Source organism: Dufourea novaeangliae, unplaced genomic scaffold, assembly GCF_001272555.1.
Source record: "Dufourea novaeangliae isolate 0120121106 unplaced genomic scaffold, ASM127255v1 scaffold50, whole genome shotgun sequence".
In the NCBI taxonomy this organism is placed as follows: Eukaryota; Metazoa; Arthropoda; class Insecta; order Hymenoptera; family Halictidae; genus Dufourea; species Dufourea novaeangliae.
Window position 1 is genome coordinate 1 of NW_015373927.1, and position 22,444 is coordinate 22,444.

Below are 22,444 nucleotides of genomic sequence, written 5' to 3' on the forward strand. Positions count from 1 at the left end.
GCCCAGCGACCGGCCGAGAGGAGGGAGGGCTCAGGGGGCACCAGGCCCCCCCGCAGCCGGGGCAGTGGCCAGCCGCCGACCTCCGGCGCGCCTCGCCCTCCTCCAGCAACAATTTTTTAACTCCTGCCGTAACATCTACATTTCTTACTACTACTACAGGGTTAGGCGATTGAACTGTTACCTATTCAAATGACCATATTTTTTTTAGGTGACATTATTTTTTATTGATTCAAATTACAAAAATGTGTGGAAATAATACAAATTTTCGAATCCATTCACTTTAGCTCGATGTGGCCACCTTTTGCCTTGACTATGGCCTTCAAACGGTTAAAAAATGAGTTGCATGCTGCACGAATATGATCTTGCGGTATTTTGGCCCATCCCCGTACAATGGCTTTCTTCAGCGCATCCATACTGGCATATTTTTTAGTCCTCACCTTGCTCTCGAAAATGGCCCAGATTGAATAGTCCATCGGATTTGCATCTGGCGAATTTGAAAGCCATTGTGTGGACGCAATGAAGTGTGGAACATGGTTTTTTAACCATTCTTGGTTCACACGAGCTTTATGAGACGGTGCCGAGTCTTGTTGGAACGTCCATGGTGTACGACCGAAATGTTTGCGTGCCCACGGCTTTAAAACAGCTTCCAAAACATTTTCCCGATAATAAGTCGCATTGACTTTGACACCAGGCTCGATGAAAACAATTGGACAGCGTCCATCGGCGGTCACAGCTGCCCATACCATTACTTCAGATGGAAAATTACTTCGGGTTGCCGTTCGTAGGCTCAAATTTTCGTAAGTGCGTTCAGTTAAGTAAACACGATCATTTTGAGAGTTTATGAACTGCTCAATAGGGAAATTTTTCTCATCAGAGAACACAATGTTTGGAAATTCGTCACGTTCGTGCAAGCGTAACAACTCCTTTGCTCTTTCGAGTCTAACTTTTTTTTTGCTTTGGTGTAAGATCATGTGCCTTTTGGAACTTGTAAGGCTTTACCTTGAGCTCATTTTGGAATATGCGTCGGATGCTTCGCTGGGATATTTTCAGTTCTTTGGCCATTTGATTACCACTACGGCGTGGATTTCGTTCAAGTCGAGCCTTCACTTTCCGAACCATTTCAGGTGATGTTGCTGTTTTTTTTCGTCCACCACCATAGCGTTTGACAATGCTGCCTGTATCATTATAACGATTTATGGTGCGATACACAAACATTTTATTCACTTTCAGATGCCTGAGCTGACGAACAATAGCTGGTTGTGATTTTCCACTCAAATATAACGCAATCACACTATTACGTTTGAATTCCATTTCGAATAAATTTTGTTCTATAAAACTTAGACGCAAATGCTTGTGGTAGCTTGTAAACAAAAGAGCAAAATAAATGTCTGATAAAAAAACGGAAGTTACTTATGACTCGACCTAATATTTAGTATCTGAGATCGCACTAGACCAGGGGTCGGCAACCTTTTGAGTCGGAAGAGTCAAAATTTCAAAGTTTTTAAAGAGCAACAAAATTTTTTCTTGCCAACAATAAATAGTACTCGCATAAATAAAGTTTTTTGATAAAAAAAAACTAATCTATTTATTCATAAGAAAAAATATCTATTTATTCATATATAAGTAGTGTTTTTCACAACAAATTAGACAATATATATATGGCATTATTAGATAATTACTTGTTATTTAAGTAAAAAATTAAAACAATTAAACATTTACTTACAACCCTAACTTGTACTTCAATAACAAACAATTGAGCAAACAAATTCAATGGGAGCGATGGCTTTGCATGGTTATTCAAGTAGAAAATTAAAACTTTACTAAACAATGTAACTTGTACTTAAAATAAAAAAACAATAACATACATTTGAGCAAACAAATTCAATGGGAGCGTTGGCTTTGCATTGTTTTAGAAAGTTTGGATAAATTTGGCTCATAACTTGTTGTTTTAAGTTTCAAACACGACTCTAAATTTTCATTTGTTAGTTGGCTTCTTACTTTACTTTTAATTATATTCATGCAAGAGAACGCTTGCTCGCACGAATATGTCGATCCGAAGATAGTCAGCACTCCAAATGCCAACTTCTTCACCTCACTGTAGCAATCTGGAAGACTATTCCATGCGTCGAATATAAGTTCCTCAACTCGCGGCATTTCTTTCAAAGCTGTCCACTTTTGTTGCGTTACGTACATACATTTCTGGACCTCCAACTCTTCCAACTTGCTTTTCAACTCTGTAAATTTTCCACTCCACAAAGCTTTACTTTTTAAATCGATCAATTGCATTTCTAGAGATCCAGTATCAATTCCAAATGGCTCAATGTGGATTTCGTTACTATTTGTGTTGAGAGGATTTACTATGAATGCTAGAGTGGTTTTGTTGGTTTTGAATTGCTCAAATCTGTCAGCAAATTCATCTTTAATTTTTTTTATAACTGTGCTGAAGTAATTCGTGTCAACAGTTGCACTGGTTTTATCGCGATATTGCTTTAGAAATTGAAAATGAAGTAATTTACCGCTCTGAATATCTTCTGCAAAAAGAATTAATTTTTCTTCAAAACAAACCAATTCTTCTACCAAAACATAGGCTGGGTTTCCCTTTCCTTGCAGTTTTAGATTCAGCTCATTTAATTTCGCTGTGATATCCACCATAAAGTAAAATTTTTGCAACCATTTGTCGTTCTCTAATTCAGGGTGATTAATGCCTTTTTCATTTATGAATGTATTTATTTCATTCAAGCACAAAGCAAAACGTTTCAACACCTTACCTTTGGAAAGCCATCGCACTTTATTGTGAAGAAGGAGATCGGAATACTGAGTCTCCATTTCGTTTAAGAATTCTTTAAACTGACGATGGTAGAGTGCTTTTGACAAGATGCTATTAACAATCTTGATTACCAAATTCATGACCTCAACTATTTCGGCCGGAAATGTTTGGGCACAAAGCGTTTCTTGGTGTATTATGCAGTGAAACGTAAGAATTTCGTGGTTTATTTTGCTCTGAAGAATCGTTGTTGCCCCTTTATTTTTTCCTGTCATACTTCTGGCTCCATCAGTTGCTATTGAAACGATTTTATTTAAATCGATCTTATTGTCTTCAAGGCATTTTTGCACGGCATTCGCTATATCTTCCCCTCTAGTTTGTCCCGAGAGCGGTAGCAATCCTAGAAGTTCTTCTTTTGGACCTTGGGAAGACATATACCTGACAAAATGGGTAACTTGTGCCGTGTCTTTTATGTCGCAAGACTCATCTATAGCAAGTGATAAGGCAGAAGAAAGTTGAATATCTTCCACCTGCAAATATGTTACATTTGAAGACATTTTAGCTATTCTATCTTGTACTGTTTTAGCGGATAGTGGCAAATCTTTTTTTTTTTCAAGATTTCTGGTTTGTTTTTGAAATTACGAAACAGTTCTTCAGATGCACGTATGAAGCAATCTTTGACATACTCACCATCTGTGAATGGTTTGTCTTTTTTTGCAATTTCTAGTGATACCGCGATGCTTGCCAGATTAACATTACTTGTAGATTGCGTCCAGTTACTTATAATGGAACTTGATTGTTGTTTTTGTTTTTGGAGCTCGTCGACAGCTTTTTTCGTTCTTCGCCGGCTGGATATTTACTAGCAAACTGAGTATGTTTTTTAGTTAAGTGTCTCTCTAAATTTGATTTCTTGTTGTGTGCGAGTTTTTCGTGGCAAATGAGACAAGTCGGAAGGCCATCTGAGTTGCATATGAAAGCGAACGACTCCGTCCAATCCCGATTGAATTCTCGATGCTCTTTTTCAGTTCTTCTCTTTTTTTTGTAGATGTCATGCTTGCGGTGAAGCTGTAATAAAGAATTTTTTAAATTATTATTTAGGTATCCAAAACAGCAGATGACAAGTTTTATAATTATTTACTATGTCAACGTATACCTAAGTAAATACAGTGACTCCCAAAAATATTCGGACACACCGGTACGACTAACTTTACGGCTTGATATTTCAATTGTTTACAAATCAATTGCCCTAGGTATTTTTTCTAATAATAAGTCATTTATTACTGTTGAGTAACATGTATAATTTATTTGAAAAATTTGCATACATTGCATAATAATTGTTATTAAAAGAAAAACTGTTTCACTTTTGGCTCACAAAAATATTCGGACAACATTAATTTTTACCATTCATTTAATGTAATTTTAGTATTATAAAATAATTTTAATACTTCGTGGCGTAACCTTTTTGTTTCAGAACGTGCCTTAATCTATTTGGCATATTATTTATAATTTTGTTTAAATATTGCACTGTTATATTCGACCATTTAGTTTTGAGTCTTTATTTTAATTCTGCCATTGAAGAAATTGCAGTTTGCCGATTTTTTCTATCCAATTCATCCCATACATTTTCAATAGGATTAAGGTCCGGTGATTGTGGTGGGGGATGAAGAATTTCGGCTATACTTAGTGATCGCCATTTTATCAGCACTGTGAACTAAATTATTTTTTAGTATATTTAAATACAGCGTTTTGTCCATGATACTATCAATGAACACTAAGTTCGCGACTCCGTGTGACGAAATGCAGCCCCAGACCATGACACTGCCTCCTCCGTGTTTCACCGTACCTCTTGTATTTTTGAAAGCAAACTCTTTGTTCGCTTTCCGCTACACCATAGTTCTTCCGTCGGAATTGTATAAATTGAATTTGCTTTCATCGGCAAATATTATGTTTTTCCACCATGTTTCATCCTTAGAAATTAGCTCTTTTGCAAAGCTTATCCGTTTCTTCCTATTTATTTCGTTGATAAATGGTTTTTTTCTAGCTACTCTTCCATTGTAACCAGCTTGCCTCAGCGTTCTCCGAACTGTTTCGGCCGACACTTGTTTGGAGTTTTCTTCTAATAGTTCACTAACTATTTTTGGAGCGCTTATTTGCGGATTTTTTTTTACTTTTCGAATAATTCTGTTTTTGTCCCTCGTGCTTAAGATACTTGGCCTTCCAGTTTGCGGAATGGATTCAATGCGATTCTCCATATGAAATCGTCGAATGATATCCGCAACAGTGCTTTTGCTTATACCAAACATAGCACTAATTTCGCAATAGGTTTTTCCTTTTTCCCGGTGGAAAACTACAAATTGCCGTATATCGAACGTTGTATTCTTTCCTTTGCGACCCATTCTGGAGGAACTCACGCTTGTTACTAAAAGTAGTGAAACGGCAGGGACATCTAATGCTCCTCTAGACGTTGTTTGTAAACAAAACATCCTTGCTTCTTGGAATATCGGGTTACCAGAAAGAGATTAGCGAAGAAATATAATACGTGTCCGAATATTTTTGTGAGTTGAAAATACGACATTATCTGTTTTAATAATTTTTATTATGCAATGTATGTAATTTTTTAAAATAAATGACACACATTTATAAATATTAATAAATGTCCTATTGCCAGAAACAACAACCATAGTGATTGCTTTATAAATAATCAAAATATCAAGCCGTAAAATTAGTCATACAGTAGTGTCCGAATATTTTTGGGAGTCACTGTATGTACATACATAACTTTGAGAAGATAATTCGCTTCCAACTCTTTTACTTGAAACAACAAACTTTACGTCACAGCCAAAGCACTGGTGAAGACGCCAAATTGTCTTGCGTCGAAAGCGAATTAAAACCTAGATAGAACATCCGACGACGGCGTCATTCGAGAGCTTCCGACGGACTGACAACAGTGACGACGCGTGTCACGGGGGAGGGGTGCGGTGAAAAGCGAGTACAAGTGGCTGAGAGATAGAATCGGTGCCTAATCCTCGTTAATCGATTCAGAACGATTTTTAAATGTTTTTTTTTTTTTTGATAAAATAAATAATATTTGCGTATGGAAGTAAAGAGCCGCAGCTTTACATCCAAAGAGCCGCATGTGGCTCGCGAGCCGCAGGTTGCCGACCCCTGCACTAGACTGATGAAGTGGTCTCTACTGATGTTGGATACAGAATGTATAAATTGTCGTGGTACTGGCAATATCTACAGGTTCGTGTGTTGCTTGAATGGTGTGTTGGAGTGGTGGATGTATTTGTACATGATTGGTGTTCTGAGTTGGTGTGGGTGTGGCAAAATTTGTCTGTAATGTTGGAAGTGAGAACGATGCGCTGAAATTCCCCTTCTCGAAGTAGACCTGGAATTCTTGGAATCGATGGTCAGGAAAAACCGTGAATTAATAAAAATACGCGAGTGTCCCGCGCGTGTTTTGCAGCTGTCCAAGAACCCCAGGTTATGGTCATCATCGACGTGTAACGGCAATTTGGGAACAAAAGGCCGCGGGTCGGTCCTTGGCTGAATGCGCTGGTAAAATTCCCTACCATAAATGACTCGATTGCTATAGCCACGATTTTACTATAAGCACGTTTCAACAATGTGACTCGGAATGTGGAATACTGTTGCAATGTTCTTGTATTAAAATCTTTACTTCGTCACTTAATTTTACAATCTGATTTCCGTGTTTGCCCCGTTTATCATTCAGAGTTTCTTCATTTAATATTTTTTTTTGTATGATTTCAATTCGTTCTTTCCCCACACCGAAAACATTGCAAATAAAACCTTTACAGACAATAATGTCATGGCCTTCAAAAGGACAATAAAAATTCCATGGAATCCGTTTACAATCGTGTGTAGAATTCTTTTTTTTCAGCATTTGACTTAACAAAATATTTTCTGCTTGGTAATCACTACATTTCCAAAAGTCGTTGTGCATGTTTTTCTGTTTTAGAAAGTCAATTTTCAAGAAACATTTCTTCGGGCAACAGGTCTGCATCTCGCTAAAACTGCTTTTTAGAGACGGTTTTCCCTGACCGTGATTTGTATTCCAATCCCTACAAAGGTTTTACTTTCACATTATTATTTACATTTATTATTACTAGATATAGTTGTTATTAAACCTTTACTACAGTTACTATTAATATTAGACATTATTATTTAGATTCGTATTATTCGACGAAGTATTCATAATGGTATTTAAAAAAACGATCCTGTTTGAATAAAATATTGTACAAATAAATTACCTTATTTCTGCAAAGTTTTGTGACATTTCTGTTCCACATGTTTTCATTTTTCGCCTTTTTTCGGTCTCTGCGAATTAGTATTCGGCATAATTAATCACAATTTTAGTTGATTTTAAGACAAATTTATTTTAGAACAAATTTAGTTAATTTATATTGCCGCGTATGTAAACTAGTAATATAAAGTTATTAACAGACCTTTCAGAAAAATATGACGCAAATTCTAGCAGTACTATTCCATTACGTTCTATCGATGTTAACTGTTACAGCGTCCTAAACAAAACAGTTGCTAAACAATATTTCCGAGTCTTTCTTGTTTGACTGAGGAACGTTGCGTTCGCGATGTCCCTTATGTATTTATTAATCAATGTGAAAATTTGTGAATCTTCCTTATACATTAAGGAACAACTTTCTCGCTGCAAGTTACATGTACCTCAAAATTGCCTCGATACTTTTTATCGGCGAATGTCGGAAAGCATAGGTTTCACCCAGTACGTTACAGCTTCGCTAGAGTTTTCTGAACTTATTGTTTTAAGTCTCATGACGATCCGTTAATATTTACTCAAGTTATCGTTTATGTTTTAAAAAATATTGCCTTTGGACGAAGACAAATTTTTCGTTTATAATTCTTATCTCGAATAATAATCATTGAATAAAAAAACTGTAAATAGAAAAACTGTGTGTCGTGACGTGCCTTACTACACTATATTTTTTAAAATCCAATTTAACAACATTTAATTTTCCAATATTTTGTAGCATGTGGACAATACTTTTTCGCATTTTCGAGCTTTAGTTCCTTTGTTGTACTCAACCCTTCAATTGTTTCCGGTATACGGGCATCATTTTCTTCGACTTCTACGGAGTTATGTATTGAACTAAGAATCAGTACTTTTCTGTTGGGTCTAGCTTTATAAATTGTCAAAGTGCAATTATTTGAACGATATATTAGGTTGTAACATATGAAATGTCCGATTTTTAAGGGTAACTTTAAATGAACACAACTTTTTTTCTAATTAATGTATTTAATCGAAATAAGAACCATTCGATTCTATAAATTTTTGCCAACGGGTTACAAGTTTTCTGATACCTTTTTGGTAAAAATCCAACGTTCTAGTGTTAATGAACTCTAGGACGGTGTCATCCACATTCGTCCGATTTCTGAAGGTTTTCTCATTGAGGAAGTTGCTTAGATGTTTAAAAAAATGAAAATCTGTTGGTGAAAACACGCAGCTTGTGCATCGTCATCTGTGCCACGTGCGGTCGAGCATTGTGATGCAGCAAAATTGGCCCCTTTCGGTTGATGATTATCGCTGATTTTTCTCTCAATTTTTCGTGCATTTTATCGATTTCGGTGCAATACTTTTCGGCTGTTATGGTTTCTCCAGGGTTTAAAAAACTATAATGGATTACACCGGCCATTGACCACAAAACCGTGAGCATTATCTTTTGTGGTTGTAGAGCAGGTTTCGGCATATGTCGTGGCTGTTCATCTGTATCTAGCCATTGTGCAGAACGTCGTCTGTTGTCGTATAGAATCCATTTTTCGTCACATGTGACAATGCGATCCAAAAACGGATCATTTTGGTTCCGAATCAGTAACGAATTGCATATTTCGTAACGACAAAACTTCTGCCAATCGGTCAATTCGTGCGGTACCCATTTATCCAACTTCTTTTTTTTACCAATTGAACCCAAGTGGCGTGAAATTGTCATGGCACTTACGTCAAATTTTTGGGCAAGTTCTCTAACCGTTGTTCGAGGATTTTCTTCAACAGCGAGTTTCAAATGGTCATTGTTAATGCTCATCTCTGGCCTTCCACGAGGTTCACTTTCAAGGCTTTCATCGCCGGCTTCAAATTTCTGATACCATCGACGAACTGTACGTTCATTTACTGCATCATTGCCAAATGCAGCGTTGATATTTCGAGCAGCTGTCGATGCATTTTTAACCACTTTTCCACTCGTATAAGAAAAGGACGCGAAAATCACGAGCATTCATAATGGAAATCAAACAGTAAATTTCTTAGATTAGATGCACATGCAAAACAAGTGAAGATCGAATTTAACAAAGGAAACTCTGCTCTTGAAGGTACATGTAAAATATCCCTAAAAACTTTAGTATTTTTGGTCATAACAAAATTTAAAGTACCGATAAACCAAAATCGGACATTTCATATGTTACAATCTAATAATTTTGTTGAGAAACGTGTCATATTGTCGTTTTTCTGTTTCGCCAATTTTGGTAGCTCCCTTCTATTTGCGCGAATTGTTTCAACAACCGTAGCTTTATTTGCTAAAAAATTAGTCGCTATTGACACGTTTGAAAAAAAATTGTCCGTGGTTATATTTCTTCTACATCCTGTATACGGTTCTACTAATTTCAGAGTGACAAACTCTCCAAGCTGAACCGAAGGTCTACTCCTCTCATCTTTTCCCAAATATGGAAAGCCGTTTATTATATATTTGCTGTTCACATCGGACGCTTACCAGAATTTGATACCACATTTGTCCGGTTTATTGGGCATGTATTGAGTGAATCTACACCTTGCTTTTGTTGGAAACAATTGTTCATCGATAGTCATATATGGTCCTGGTTTATAACAGTTTTAACTGTTTTCAACGAATTTGCACCAAACTTCGAAAATCAAAGCGAATTTATCGGTTTGTAAGCGTTGGCTTGGTTGATTGCTGTTATTAAATCGAATAAACTTCATAATTTCCGTAAAGTCATTTCTGCTCCTAGTGTTTGCAAAAAATGCCGGACCTCATTTTTTGTTCCATAGAAGTGATATGTCTATATTTATTGCCTCATAGGCGTCTCGTACATACAAGAGTGCAATAAATGCATATAACTTTGCAGCAGATAGATCCCATTTAGATCCTCATACTCCAAATGCTTCTGTTTCTGTGCACATTCTAATATGTTCGATTATATTATTTCCAATAATATTGTTCTTTCCAGCACGTCCAGTTTTTGAAAAAATTGCAAATTTTCAAATTTGGAATTGTGTTGTATTGTTACAGTAATAGTTATGCAATTTCTTTTGACACGAAATAATTCTCTGGACTCTTCCGAACAAAGTGATATAAATTATTATTATAATATAGACATCTAAATATGTTTAAGTAATGTTTAACACGTTCGGCGCCGCGTCACCCATATTGGGGTGACGGTTATGCTTCCGTGGGGGCCCCGTCACCCAAATATATTTTATTAATTTATATTTAAGATAAAATATTACATTATCTACGTCGCATGATATTCATCGAAACAGTCCAAGCACATCTGTGGCGATTTTGGGCAATTCAAACAATACGTTGTCGTTTTTTTAACGTTTTTCCTCGCTTGTTGGCGTTCGACAGTTTGCCTCTTCTGTTGGTAAAACAGGACGCACATCCTTCTTACAGGCTTGTTCTGCTGATTCTTACGAATCTCCAAGTGGTGAGACACTTTCCTCCTTTTGTGTCTATTAGTGTCGGGCATAGTATTTTCCGAGGACAACCATTCTGTGATTAAAAGTTCCCGGAATTTTCTTATCTCTATTTTTTTTTGTGTAGCTCTCTGATACACGATATGTGCATTTACGAACGTTGTTCCTAAAAGTAAATGTAATGCTAATTTGCGATACCACTTGATGATTTTTCGTATGTTTATTGCATATGACACCATCTGGTCGCTCCTGTCGATGCCAGTTTTTCCAATATTGTACTCCATTATCGCCAAAGGTTTTATTTTCGGAGGACGGCCGCGATGGGTAGAATCCGAGCTTGGAGTCATGATGGGTGCATGTTGATTTTCATTATGATCTTCTCGTGCCACCATTTCACCTCTTTTCTCAATCACCTCTTTTCACTCATGAATGGTGAAAATTTTCTCATCCGAGAAGACAATGTTTGGAATTTCGCCACTCGCAGCCAAGCGCTTCAACACTTTTGCTCTGTCCAATCGAACTTTCATCTGCGCTGCATTGAGGTCATGTACTTTTTGTATTTTGTAGGGCTTGAGTTGAAGTTCAGTTTTCAGTATCTGTTGGATGCTCCAACGCGACACGTTCAGTTCTTTAGCCATTTTATTGGCACTCCGCTTCGGATTTCGCTCGATTCTCTTCTTTACTTTTCGGACTATTTCTGCGTTAGTTGCTGTTTTTTTCCGTCCACCACCATAGCGTTTTTTAACACTACCAGTATCGTTGTAACGATTTATGGTTCGATGCGCAAACATTTTGTTCACATTCAAATGCTGGAGCTCACGAACGATAGTTGGAACTGATTTTCCAGCTAAATATGCAGCAATGACAGAATTACGTTTCAAATCCATCACTAATAACTTTTTTTAAGTCGTGATATACAAAAATGCTTCTACACGCTTGTAGATAACCTAACGAATTGTCAATATGTGAAATTGGAGCTGGATTGCATCAATTGTTTTTCAGCCGCAACGGTGTGAAGTTGGTAACAGTTCAATTCAGCCACCCTGTACTTGAGATATACGTTCTCCATTGGGATCACATTCTTCCATAATAGTCAAAAATTTGTCAAGATGCGTGAAGGCTTCATTCATATTTTTAATTGTCAAAGTTTTGACGTTTTTATCAGCTTCCTCTTCCTCACTTTCATTGTGTATTTCACTGTTACTCAATTGTTGCTCAATTAAGTATTCATTTGACAGCGGTGCTGAGTGAGATTCAATCAACTCATTAACATCTTCTTTGTTGACGTCCAAGTTTAGTTCATTCATTAAGGTAACTATTTCATCTGTGAGAGTTTCCGGTGTTATTGTATTCGTCGTGCAATACAATAATCGAAGCCGCTCTTTAAGTGTAAATTTCGTTTTGTTGTAAAAGTACCGTTTTATTTAAAGTGTTTTTAAGTACTCAAAGAGTAGAAACCTTACACGCTTTATTGACTATTCTTTGAACACAGAGGATTAAACAGTTGAATCTTTAAAAATGTGCGAAATAGCGAATTGTACGAAAGTAGAATGTGCGAAAGTCGAGGGCCGCCTGTATCTTGGCCTGGTGAAAAGACTTTCTGATAATTATCCGTCAATATGTTTACAAGTGGTAAAACTTTTCCAAGTCTGCTATTTTGTTCTATTATTTCATTGTTGGCAAAATGCAAGTTTGCTAACAGTAACTCAAAACGATTGCGGGACATTGTGCTGCGCGGAAATGGAAAATTGTATATAGGATCCGTTGACCAACATCTCCTGAGCGGTGTTTGTACTAGATCCATCCAAATCATCAGTCCGATAAATTTTTTAATTTCTTCGGAAGTGGTGGGTTTCCATCTATTCTGTCTAGCGTAATCAGTCGTTTCACGTTCAAGTAATTTCTGCTCTGCATATCTATTAGTTTCTGTGACTAAAAGGCTTATCACTGTTTCATCCAAGAATACCGAAAGAACTTCACTTGGGCTAATGTCAGACGGCAAATCCAACAGAAGCCCACTTTTTCCGGTGAACGGAAATGATTGTTGCCTGTTAGCGAACTCAGAAAATACACTGCAATTTGTCGGTATTATTTTAGAGTCACAGATGTTGTTCAATTAGTCCCTTGATTTTGCTATAAAAACTATATATTATATGTGAACCAAACATAGGTCGTTATAAATGATTGCTGAAAATATCATCCAAGCTTATGTGTCAAATACTGTGAAAATATTAATTGATACTAAAAAAAAGTGAATTTCAGAACTGTATGTAAATATTAGAATATTCTTATAACGAAAAAACATGAGATGAAAATTATATTGTTAGTTAAAGCACCAACAGTTACTTATTAAAATACTTCAATAAATAACCCCACGTCCAGCAGTACTATCACATATCTCATGAATTATTGGCAGAAAAACAAACTCGAACGAATTTAACACATTGACAGCCGGCCCCGTGAAAACGCGGGTTTATGAGTCTGTCGCTTGAGTAGCTGTTTCACGATGATGTGGATTTTTTTTGCTGGTATGAGTGTCTTACACATCGATTTGTATTTACTTGCCATGGTTACGCCGATCTTCATTTGTCATACTCTAAAGACAAAACGTACACAATGGTTCAGAAACAATCCGGGCAAGAATCACTCTCAAGCAGTGTATTCCGCAAACAGTATATCTTTCGTACGCTTATGTTTTTGGTTGAACAGTGTAACAAGTTTTTTTCTTCTGTAACTTTTTACCCATATAATATGAGTGAAATTATTAATGAGCATATTGCTGACTTTCTATCAGAATATTCGATACATTCAGAAGATTCTGATATAGAAGTCGAGGACAGCGATAGTGATGTGGGTCCAAGAAGAAGATCAAGAGCTATTCCACTACAGCATTCAAGCGATTCCGATGATTCCAGTGATTGTGAAATGTCCACAGAATCGCATCGTTACAGTGGAGTATGGTCAGATGTCGATAAAATTCCTAACATACCAGATTTTACTGGTGAGCCCGGCCCAAAGATTTTTCCTACTAATAAGAAAAGCATAAAAGAAGTCGTCGAATTGTTTATTGGCAATGATTTGTTTCAATTAATGATCAATGAATCCAACATCTATTACCAGCAAAATAAGGACAAGATGAGTGAGAGGAAGAAAATGTCAAAGTGGCGTGATATTACTCTAGCCGAGATGAAAAAATTTCTTGGTATAATTATAATGATGGGCCAGGTAAAGAAAGATGTAAAAGATGATTACTGGTGCTCCGATTTTTATACGAGAACCCCATCGTTCTCCACTATAATGCCACGTAATAGATTTCGCCAGATTTGGAGGACGTGGCATTTTTCAAACAATCAAACAATAACCGGTTCTAATAAGCTCGAGAAGATTCAGCCCATTCTGAGCTATTTATTAGATAAATTTAAATCGCCTAGCTTAGCTATTTATTAGATAAATTTTGATACGCCTAGGAAAGAACTTTCGCTTGATGAATCCATTATTCCATGGCGTGGGAAATTATCTATAAAAACATACAATCCGGCAAAAATAATAAAGTACGGCCTACTTTGCCGTATGCTATGCGAAGCTAGAACCGGATATGTTTCCAACATAGAAATATACTGTGCGGAAGGCAAAAAATTGGACCAGACAATTATGTCATTACTTGATAAAAATATATGTTTGGGACACCACTTAAGCATGGACAACTATTATAATAGCATTAAAACCGCAGAATTGCTTATGACAAATGGTACACGTGTTTGTGGTACAATTAGAGCAAATAGGGGTGTTCCCGAGTCTTTACGGCATCTCAGATTGAAAACTGGAGAATATAGATGTAAAAGAAAAGGTGAAGTTTTGGTACAGGCGTGGAAGCCGAAACAGAATATCGTATACATGGTTTCCACGATACATTCGGGAGAATTAATGAAAACAAATAAAATACACTGGAAAACGAAACAAGAAATAATAAAACCGCATTCCGTCATAGAATATAATAAATATATGATGGGTGTAGATTTGGCAGATCAGTATTTATCATATTATTCCATCATGAGAAAAACGGTGAAGAGGACAAAGAAGACAGTCTTGTTTCTTTTAAATTGCGCAATGTTTAATGCATTTAGATTATATATTGAATTGAATGGCAACATTATAAAATATAAACGATTTTTACATACTGTTGGACGTTCTTGGATCGAGGAATTCGCAAATACTCAAGATGTATTAAATGATACTTCTAGTACTACTCATTCTGATACTTCAAGCACTTCTGTACTTGTTCCTACACCTCGCACACCAAAATTTGATAGCCCCCAGACACTTTCGGGTGATATGAAGAAACATAAAGTTATCAGAATTCTTGGATCAGGAAAAAAAAACCGATACGTACGACGTCCGTGTAAAGTTTGTTCTGCTAGTAAAAAAAGAAGCGAGAGTAGCTTTATGTGTGCTGAATGCTTAGTACCTTTACATCTTGGACAATGTTTCGAGAAATACCACACTTGCCTTAAATATTAAAACTTTTGTTTTCTGTTTACGTTATATATATGTAATAATCCACCATGAAATGAGAAACTGTATTTTTATATTTTTAATTACCGTTAAATTGTATATGACGAATATGAAAATAAAATGTACTATTTTACGAAAATATATAATGTTTTAAATATTTTTTTTGGCTATTCAGTAATCAGAAACAAACGGATAAGGCCGGCGTTCGGGGTTTAAGTGGCCGATACGTTGGCGGCGCTCGGGCTTTAAATGTCTCTTAGGTCGCCGGCTGTCAATGTGTTAACATTACAACCTGTGTCAATATATAAAATTTTATTGAAAAATCAGCGTTAAACATTAAGATCTTGCTTTGTTGGAAATTCAGATTATATTCATTTGTCATTACTTGGAATAAATAGGGACTTCCTAATTCTGTTAATTGCAATTCAACTACAAAAAAGTAACAACTCTGTAAAGTAAGAGTATGTTAATGATGAAAACGAGGAACTATAAATTAATAGTGTCCATCAACTTATGTTGAACATTATGACAAAATTGTTACACAAAATTGTAACGTAACATTATCATTTCATGTAGTATTCTCCTAAAGTGTAATTGTTAACGATCTAGTTAAACTAAGAATAATCAAATTACGTAAAAGTTAGGACAAGTAAGAATGTATGTTTAGAATATTGATCTTAAAATTTTCTAATTAGTATATTATTCGCTAGAAAGCGCTAAACATTATCTGTGTTCTTTTTGTTTAGGAATAGAGTAACGTGTGTTCTTCAGATTGCATATTTGTACGAAGAGTGCATAGCTGTTCATCTTAACTTCTATTTTATTGTCAACCTAGGAAGATAAATGTCGCTTAAAGGATGTATTCTATTAAGGACTGCACGTATATGGAGAACTATCTGTTATTATTTGAAGTGTGATGTAGCAAACAAGAAAAAGTAAGATTCTAGCAAGTCAATAACAAAAATTTACAAATATTTTATGTATGATTGTATCTACTTATTTATTCTTAAGCGTTATCGTAGATAGTGAATTACATGTGTTTATATTAAACCATTTGTTGTGTATGTGTAAATAATTTACGTCAGTCACTCATTTAATAAATAAGAATCATTGATAATCCCAAAGTCATCTTCTGTAAACCTAAGCATATTTATTGCTCTCTATATATAGATATATATATATATACATATACAGGGTGTCTCCACCCTCTGCCACCCTTAATTATTCTGATTTGTCGGGGTACAAAAAAATAGTTCGGGAGAAAGTTAGTCTATTTGGGGAGATTAGGCTATGAGATTGAAGGTCATATCTTCTGAGATTTCTCTAATGGTAACGTTTGTTTAAAATGGAATGCCCTATTTTTGTGTTTGCCATTACCTTGGGCTGAAAATTGCGCACGTAACTAGTCGAGGTGGAAGCTCACAGAAAATGAATTGCAGAAATAAAATAAACGCTATAATCGCATTATTTATTATTTTAGTGCATGCTCAAAGAGTTGTCACTGTTTTTAAAATTTTTAAATGACAACCAAATTTAATGTGTATATATTTATTATTTTTATTACCCAAAAATTAGTCACTACTGTCTTTAAAAAAATATAGGGCGGGCGTTATAATCTAATATATCTCCTCTTTGTAATGGTAAATAAAAAAATAGGTCACTCCATTTAAAAAAACATTACCATTAGAGAAATCTCAGAAGATATGACCTTGAGATGACCTTTAATCTCATAACCTAATTTCCCACCTAAAATTCACTAACTTTGTCCCGAACCATTTTCTTGTATCGTGACAAATCAGAGTATAATAAGGGTGGCAGAGTTAGGTGGGACACCCCGTATACAGGGTGGGGCATTAACTATGTCCACTTTGAATATTGTCTGTATTTGTAATAATATGAAACAATGTTATATACTGAAAATGTGACACATTTTCTGCGCAGATGAAGGCATAGAGGAGATTTCAAGGTCATCTCTATTTTTCTTAATGGAATACTATATTTTTTTCGCGATATGATAGTCGGTGTTCAGACGACTTCAGCGAGCTATCATTGAAGGTCATGCAAGGTCAAATGTGGTAGTAAAATAAACTTTCTTACATTACAGGAGATGTTCGAAGTGATGACCGTTTGCGTCAATGCAATCTTCGTATCCCACCATCGCGTGAATGCCTTATCGTTTCTGAACTTATTCTAGTACATGCTATATTATTTCATAGGAGACTTTATTAGAAAATGTACCACTAAATGTTCGCCAAATGATGTGGTTACAGCACGACGGGTGTCCAACACATTATGCTCGGAGAGTAAGAGATGCACTGAACAAACTTTACCCAAATAAATGGATAGGACGTGGAGGATTTATTTCTTGGTCACCTCGTTCTCCAGATTCAACCCCATTAGATTTTTTTCTCTGGGGAGCATTGAAAAATGCTGTTTATCAAAAAATACCCACTGTACCAGAAAATATGAAACAACAGATAATTACAGCATGTGCTAGAATAAATTCAGAAACGATAAGACATGCACGTGATGCAGTATGTGTCACAATATGCCCCCCTCTATACCGTGTAAGTTTTGTGTATAACATTTTTTCATATGATTACAAACAACGGCAATATTCAAAGTGGACATAGTTATTGCCCCACCCTGTATACATATACATATGTATATATATAAACATATACATATACATTTGTATATATATAAACATGTTCATGTACATTTGTATATATATAAACATATACATATGTATATATCAATTGTAAATAAGAACATTGTTAATAAGCGTGTGCAAAATAAGAAATAATATGTATATCGTGCAAATTTGATTTGATATTATTAAGGCACCGAATGTACTGTATAAAATAGCCTATAGATGAGAAAAGAGTGATTTTTATTAAAATATATTTTTTACACTGTACCGTTTGAAAGTAAGAGGCAACAATTTTCTACGATTAATAGAGAAACGCAGCGTGTTTTAATAGAAACTTTCTTCATCTGTTATTTCAGAATTGACATCAAACTCGCATAATGTAAATGACATTTTATTATTCCTAACAAGTGTATTAATGCAAATAATTAGGTACTATATGTGCAGTTATAGTATTAGTGTTTTTAAACGTTCGCTAATTACGATCATTTAAAATATTCACTTCAGAACATTGTGATAACTTTTTAATTTATTTTTTTCATTAGAAACCTTATTATGTGAGTAAAAAATATTTCTAGAAGTTTCTTGCATTTTAATCCGTATTCTTCTTCTTATTTAAGGTTTCATTAAATAACAGTTGACTATGATTACACCAACATATACTTTACCTTATAATAAATGGCATGTAAAATCCATATATTAGTACATCATAAATTTATATTATCAATATGTTGATCCACATATTGATGCATTAACAAATATAAACTTAGATTGCTTCCGATAATATGTTTGATACATAAAGTGGTATGGTGTATAGTATTAAGAGAGTGTAAGTGTTTTTTTTAATTCAATAAAAAAAACATACACGCATATATTTATATCAGCTTCCTTTGGTAGAAATTTTGATATCGAACATACTACGAAATATTTCCGAGAATTTAAAACATACAATACTGATTAATGTAAAGAGCTACCTTTCAAATTATTACATGCGTGCTATGATTTATGTTTGGTTCTCATGCCATAGAGATTATCTGTTAGCGTTTATTATGACAGCAAGAAAATGCTTCGTGTTAGGGAGATTAAAATCGCTGTATTTTTTCTTTTATATGCCTTCACGCATACATTACAAATATCAACTCCAAGAGTTGAATACACACCATTGTTATTGATAATTGAAGTCTTAAAACTGTTAAACTTAAACTTTATCTGTCATTAAAAATGTGATATCCAGAAAGACTTTTACTGCCTTATTAAGATTAAGTGAGCCACTCATTGTAGAATAACACGAATTTTTGAAAACTAATCCAGTGAAATGCCCTACATCTTATACATGTATTGAAATAGTATTAAAAATTTAGATAATATCATATATTCTTAATTTAATGTACATACATGCAATCATCTTTTAAAAACAGAACAGGTAAAAAGTGTGGTATTAGGCACGATATTATTTGTTTTAAATCTTCCCATTATTTCGTAAATGTTTACTAGTGTTATTCTATAAAGAAACTGGATAATCTGTAAATGTTAGTGTTATAATGTTTGATTTATTTAAATTAATTTTGTATGAATGTAGTAAATGCAGATGGAACTCCAGAACAGAAAACACTACTTTTCTCAATAAAATACAGAATACTGCAGAGAAATATAAGAACGTTTGCTGTATTTTTACTGTCATGTGCATCATTCGTTTTAGTTAGGTTTGACGTTATTGTATATACTATTTGTACAATACCATCACATTGAACCATCTGTAAGTTACTGCGTAAATTACTATTCTGTACGACTGTACCATTTGTATGACACAAATAGGCATATATGGTATGGACATAACGGAACAAGAACCTCAAATATTAATACGAAACTTCAATGATATTTAATTCACGTAATATTTCAAATGAATCGAGTCTCTTATTTCAGAAAAATAAAGAATAAAATATTTTTATCGTAAATGTGTAGTCTTATTTTGTACCACCTTATACCCTATACGTTTTCAAAATAACCGAACCAAACTTAGTTTTTTCTAATTCAATTATCCATTTATAGAAAAAACGCATGACACTTTTGATTTCCGTTGATCTTCGTTTAAAAAGAAACACTGAACGAAATCAACTCGATCACTTATAAAATCTTATAGAAATAGTTAAACATTAGTGCCTAATATCGTAAGCATTATATTCGCTCTCAATATATTTCTAATTTGTATTAAATTAGTATTAAACTTCTAATTTGTATATCCGACATGGAAATCGCCATTATTATACAATATGGATTCAATCATAGCTTTAATACTAGAACTACCAGCATTGAATGTATACTAAATTAAATTGTATAATACATAACATACAAAATATATAAAACAACCTAGTATAATATTTCATAAAATAAAATCGGTATTAAATTAAAAGCCCACATAAATTCCGTGAGAAGCATGCACCATTATAACTTCAGTAATAGTAAAATAGTAAATCTGTAATCCGTCATTTTGACAGCTTTAGTAGTTCTAGTATTAATATACGTATATTTTTGATTATAAACTTTATTCGAAATATATGTATAATATAGATTGATATGTACACATCAATCTACATATATTATACATACATATACTTACATATTCTAAATAAAACTTCGATATTTTTCATTTGATAATTTCTCATGTGTTATGCATCTATTTTTTTTAAATAAGTAAAATGTTTATATACAATTACAATAGTAGTTGTATATAAAAATCGAATGTTAATTCGACTTTATTTTATCATCTGAACGATCGTCTCCAGTTTAGCAGCTATGGTATTGACAAGAAAAATTTTTGCCGTAAGTATTCTTTTATTCCATATGTGACCGTAAATCTCAAGATCATAATTTCTGTATCGCAGAATTACTATTAACAGTGTATGGAAGGGATTAAGAGGAGTATACGATAGATAAAACGAAATCTTTCTGAGTGGAAGTCCTTTCGAGATTCAAAGGTAACTGTTTTTTCTTAATGAAATAATATATCTTTTTATAACACGTTTGTAGTACATCTTTTTATGTATTATATTATACACTTTATGTGGTATACTTTGCTCGCTGAACATCTCTTGCTAGAGAAATTTTTAAAAAAGTGTATTAATCCCCTAAGAATAGTCCTTTAGGGTCGAAAATAAATAATATACATTTGTTTAGTCTTCATTGATAAAGAATAATCAAAACACACTACAACTTCCAAAATTGAGAAACAAAATTTCAGTGTATTTCTTTTTTTTTTTTCGAAAACCGTTCGTCGTAAGAAAAAAGTAATATAACATAAAAAATGCGTCCTGTCTAGATCTACAAGTTTTGTCTAGTGGGTTTTCTGATATAATCAATAGTTTAGAAGATAATCGAAAGAAACCGATTTTATGAGTATTTAATGAATTATTTTAATGTTTAAGAGCCTAGGTCACGTTTTCACTGATTTTGCACAGATTATGTTTTTATTAATTGGAACTATTCTGTGGGGTGCAGCGAAAAATAAGTCGAAAGTAAGAGCCACCCTAATGTACAGTCAAACCTCGGTCAAACCTCGATCAAAGGTCGTTCATAAACCGAAATGTTCGTAAACTGAAACTATTTTCCGCATAAAAATTAATATAAAATGAATTAATCCGTTTCCGGACCCCATATGATTACTTACAGTGACCGAAATAATGATAGGTTTACTATCCGCGTTGGCTGGTTTACTGTGTTTATTTCTGTTTACGTTTTCGGAAACGTATTGTGCCGTTTGTTATTGTTGCACAAGAATGTGCCCTACCCACTGTGTAAGCAGTCACTCGAATATCAAAAGCGTTAATGTAAAGACGTACTTCTTTAGGAAACATATTCAAAAGTATCGTGTAAAGGATACGAAATAATCTTAGGTTCACGGTGAAATATTTAAAAAATACTTTTGTCAGTGCAATTTTTTAAACATTTTTGTATGGTAAGTACAATGATTTATATTCTTCAAACATTTTGAAAAATAGTTTATGTTCGTTTAATACTTTTAAATCATAATGGGTCATAGAAAACCGTTAAATGGTAGTGAAGGGTCAAATTATTGCTTTCACCAATATGGGTCTCTTAAACAGAGAAATTTCAAGGTGGATTGAAAGATCATTAAACGTAGTAAACCATTTGTTACAATTAAAAAAATAATACGGCACTAAAAAATCTACGAACCGTCCGAAAAAATGAAGTCAAAGAAAGAAAGGGAAGATTCTTCAAGAAGCACGACAAAATAAACTTAATGAATCTAAAATAAAAGTGAAATTAGACCTGCCAGTTGGTGTTCAATGTGTACAGCAAGTTTTACGATCGTGTAGAACACTTAAATACACTAAAAGAGCGAAACATCCACCATTAACCAAATTCCACAAACAAGAACGTTTAAAATTTGCGGAAAATCACATGTCGTGGACCGAAAAATGGAAAACGGTGATAGTCTCAGACGAGAAAAAATTTAATTTAGATAGCCCTGACGAGTTTCAATAGTATTGGCACGATCTGCGTGACCAGAAAGAAATAAAAATGACAAGAGTCCATGCAGGAGGAAGTGTAATCATTTGTTCTCGAAACTTTATTATCACACCCCGCTTTCTATAATATATGTTACAAGATACGTCTCATAACATATATTCTAATTTCCAATAATAACAAGTATCATTGATTACTTCAAATAAAAATAAATGATACGACTATACAGCATTACATATAATACATTACGATACAATCCTACGAACATTATAGATATGTTACTTTTCATGTAGTCCTTTGAATCTTCAAAATTTCAATTCTGGAAAAATGT

The 22,444-nt window shown here is 34.3% G+C and overlaps 4 protein-coding genes across 4 annotated transcripts; all 4 read right to left on the bottom strand.

Annotated features, from left to right (window-relative positions):
- Positions 1 to 1,881: 1,881 nt before the first annotated feature.
- LOC107195059 (general transcription factor II-I repeat domain-containing protein 2A-like) lies at positions 1,882 to 3,321 on the bottom strand. Its single transcript, XM_015584827.1, has one exon. The coding sequence runs from the start codon at positions 3,319 to 3,321 to the stop codon at positions 1,882 to 1,884; it is 1,440 nt and encodes a 479-aa protein (XP_015440313.1).
- A 4,908-nt stretch (positions 3,322 to 8,229) lies between these two features.
- On the bottom strand, positions 8,230 to 9,034 carry LOC107195060 (histone-lysine N-methyltransferase SETMAR-like). Its single transcript, XM_015584829.1, is given in 2 exon segments — positions 8,230 to 8,982; positions 8,984 to 9,034. Coding segments are annotated over 2 exon segments (804 nt in total).
- Positions 9,035 to 10,282: 1,248 nt separating this feature from the next.
- LOC107195061 lies at positions 10,283 to 10,858 on the bottom strand. Its single transcript, XM_015584830.1, has one exon. The coding sequence runs from the start codon at positions 10,856 to 10,858 to the stop codon at positions 10,283 to 10,285; it is 576 nt and encodes a 191-aa protein (XP_015440316.1).
- A 27-nt stretch (positions 10,859 to 10,885) lies between these two features.
- Positions 10,886 to 11,353, bottom strand: LOC107195062. Its single transcript, XM_015584831.1, has one exon. It carries the CDS (start codon positions 11,351 to 11,353, stop codon positions 10,886 to 10,888), a length of 468 nt encoding a protein of 155 aa, XP_015440317.1.
- Positions 11,354 to 22,444: the final 11,091 nt, after the last annotated feature.

What these genes read in the sequence shown, in the direction of transcription:
- LOC107195059 (XM_015584827.1), bottom strand. Translation starts at nt 3,321, where the DNA reads ATGTCTTCAAATGTAACATATTTGCAGGTGGAAGATATTCAACTTTCT.
- LOC107195061 (XM_015584830.1), bottom strand. Translation starts at nt 10,858, where the DNA reads ATGGTGGCACGAGAAGATCATAATGAAAATCAACATGCACCCATCATG.
- LOC107195062 (XM_015584831.1), bottom strand. Translation starts at nt 11,353, where the DNA reads ATGGATTTGAAACGTAATTCTGTCATTGCTGCATATTTAGCTGGAAAA.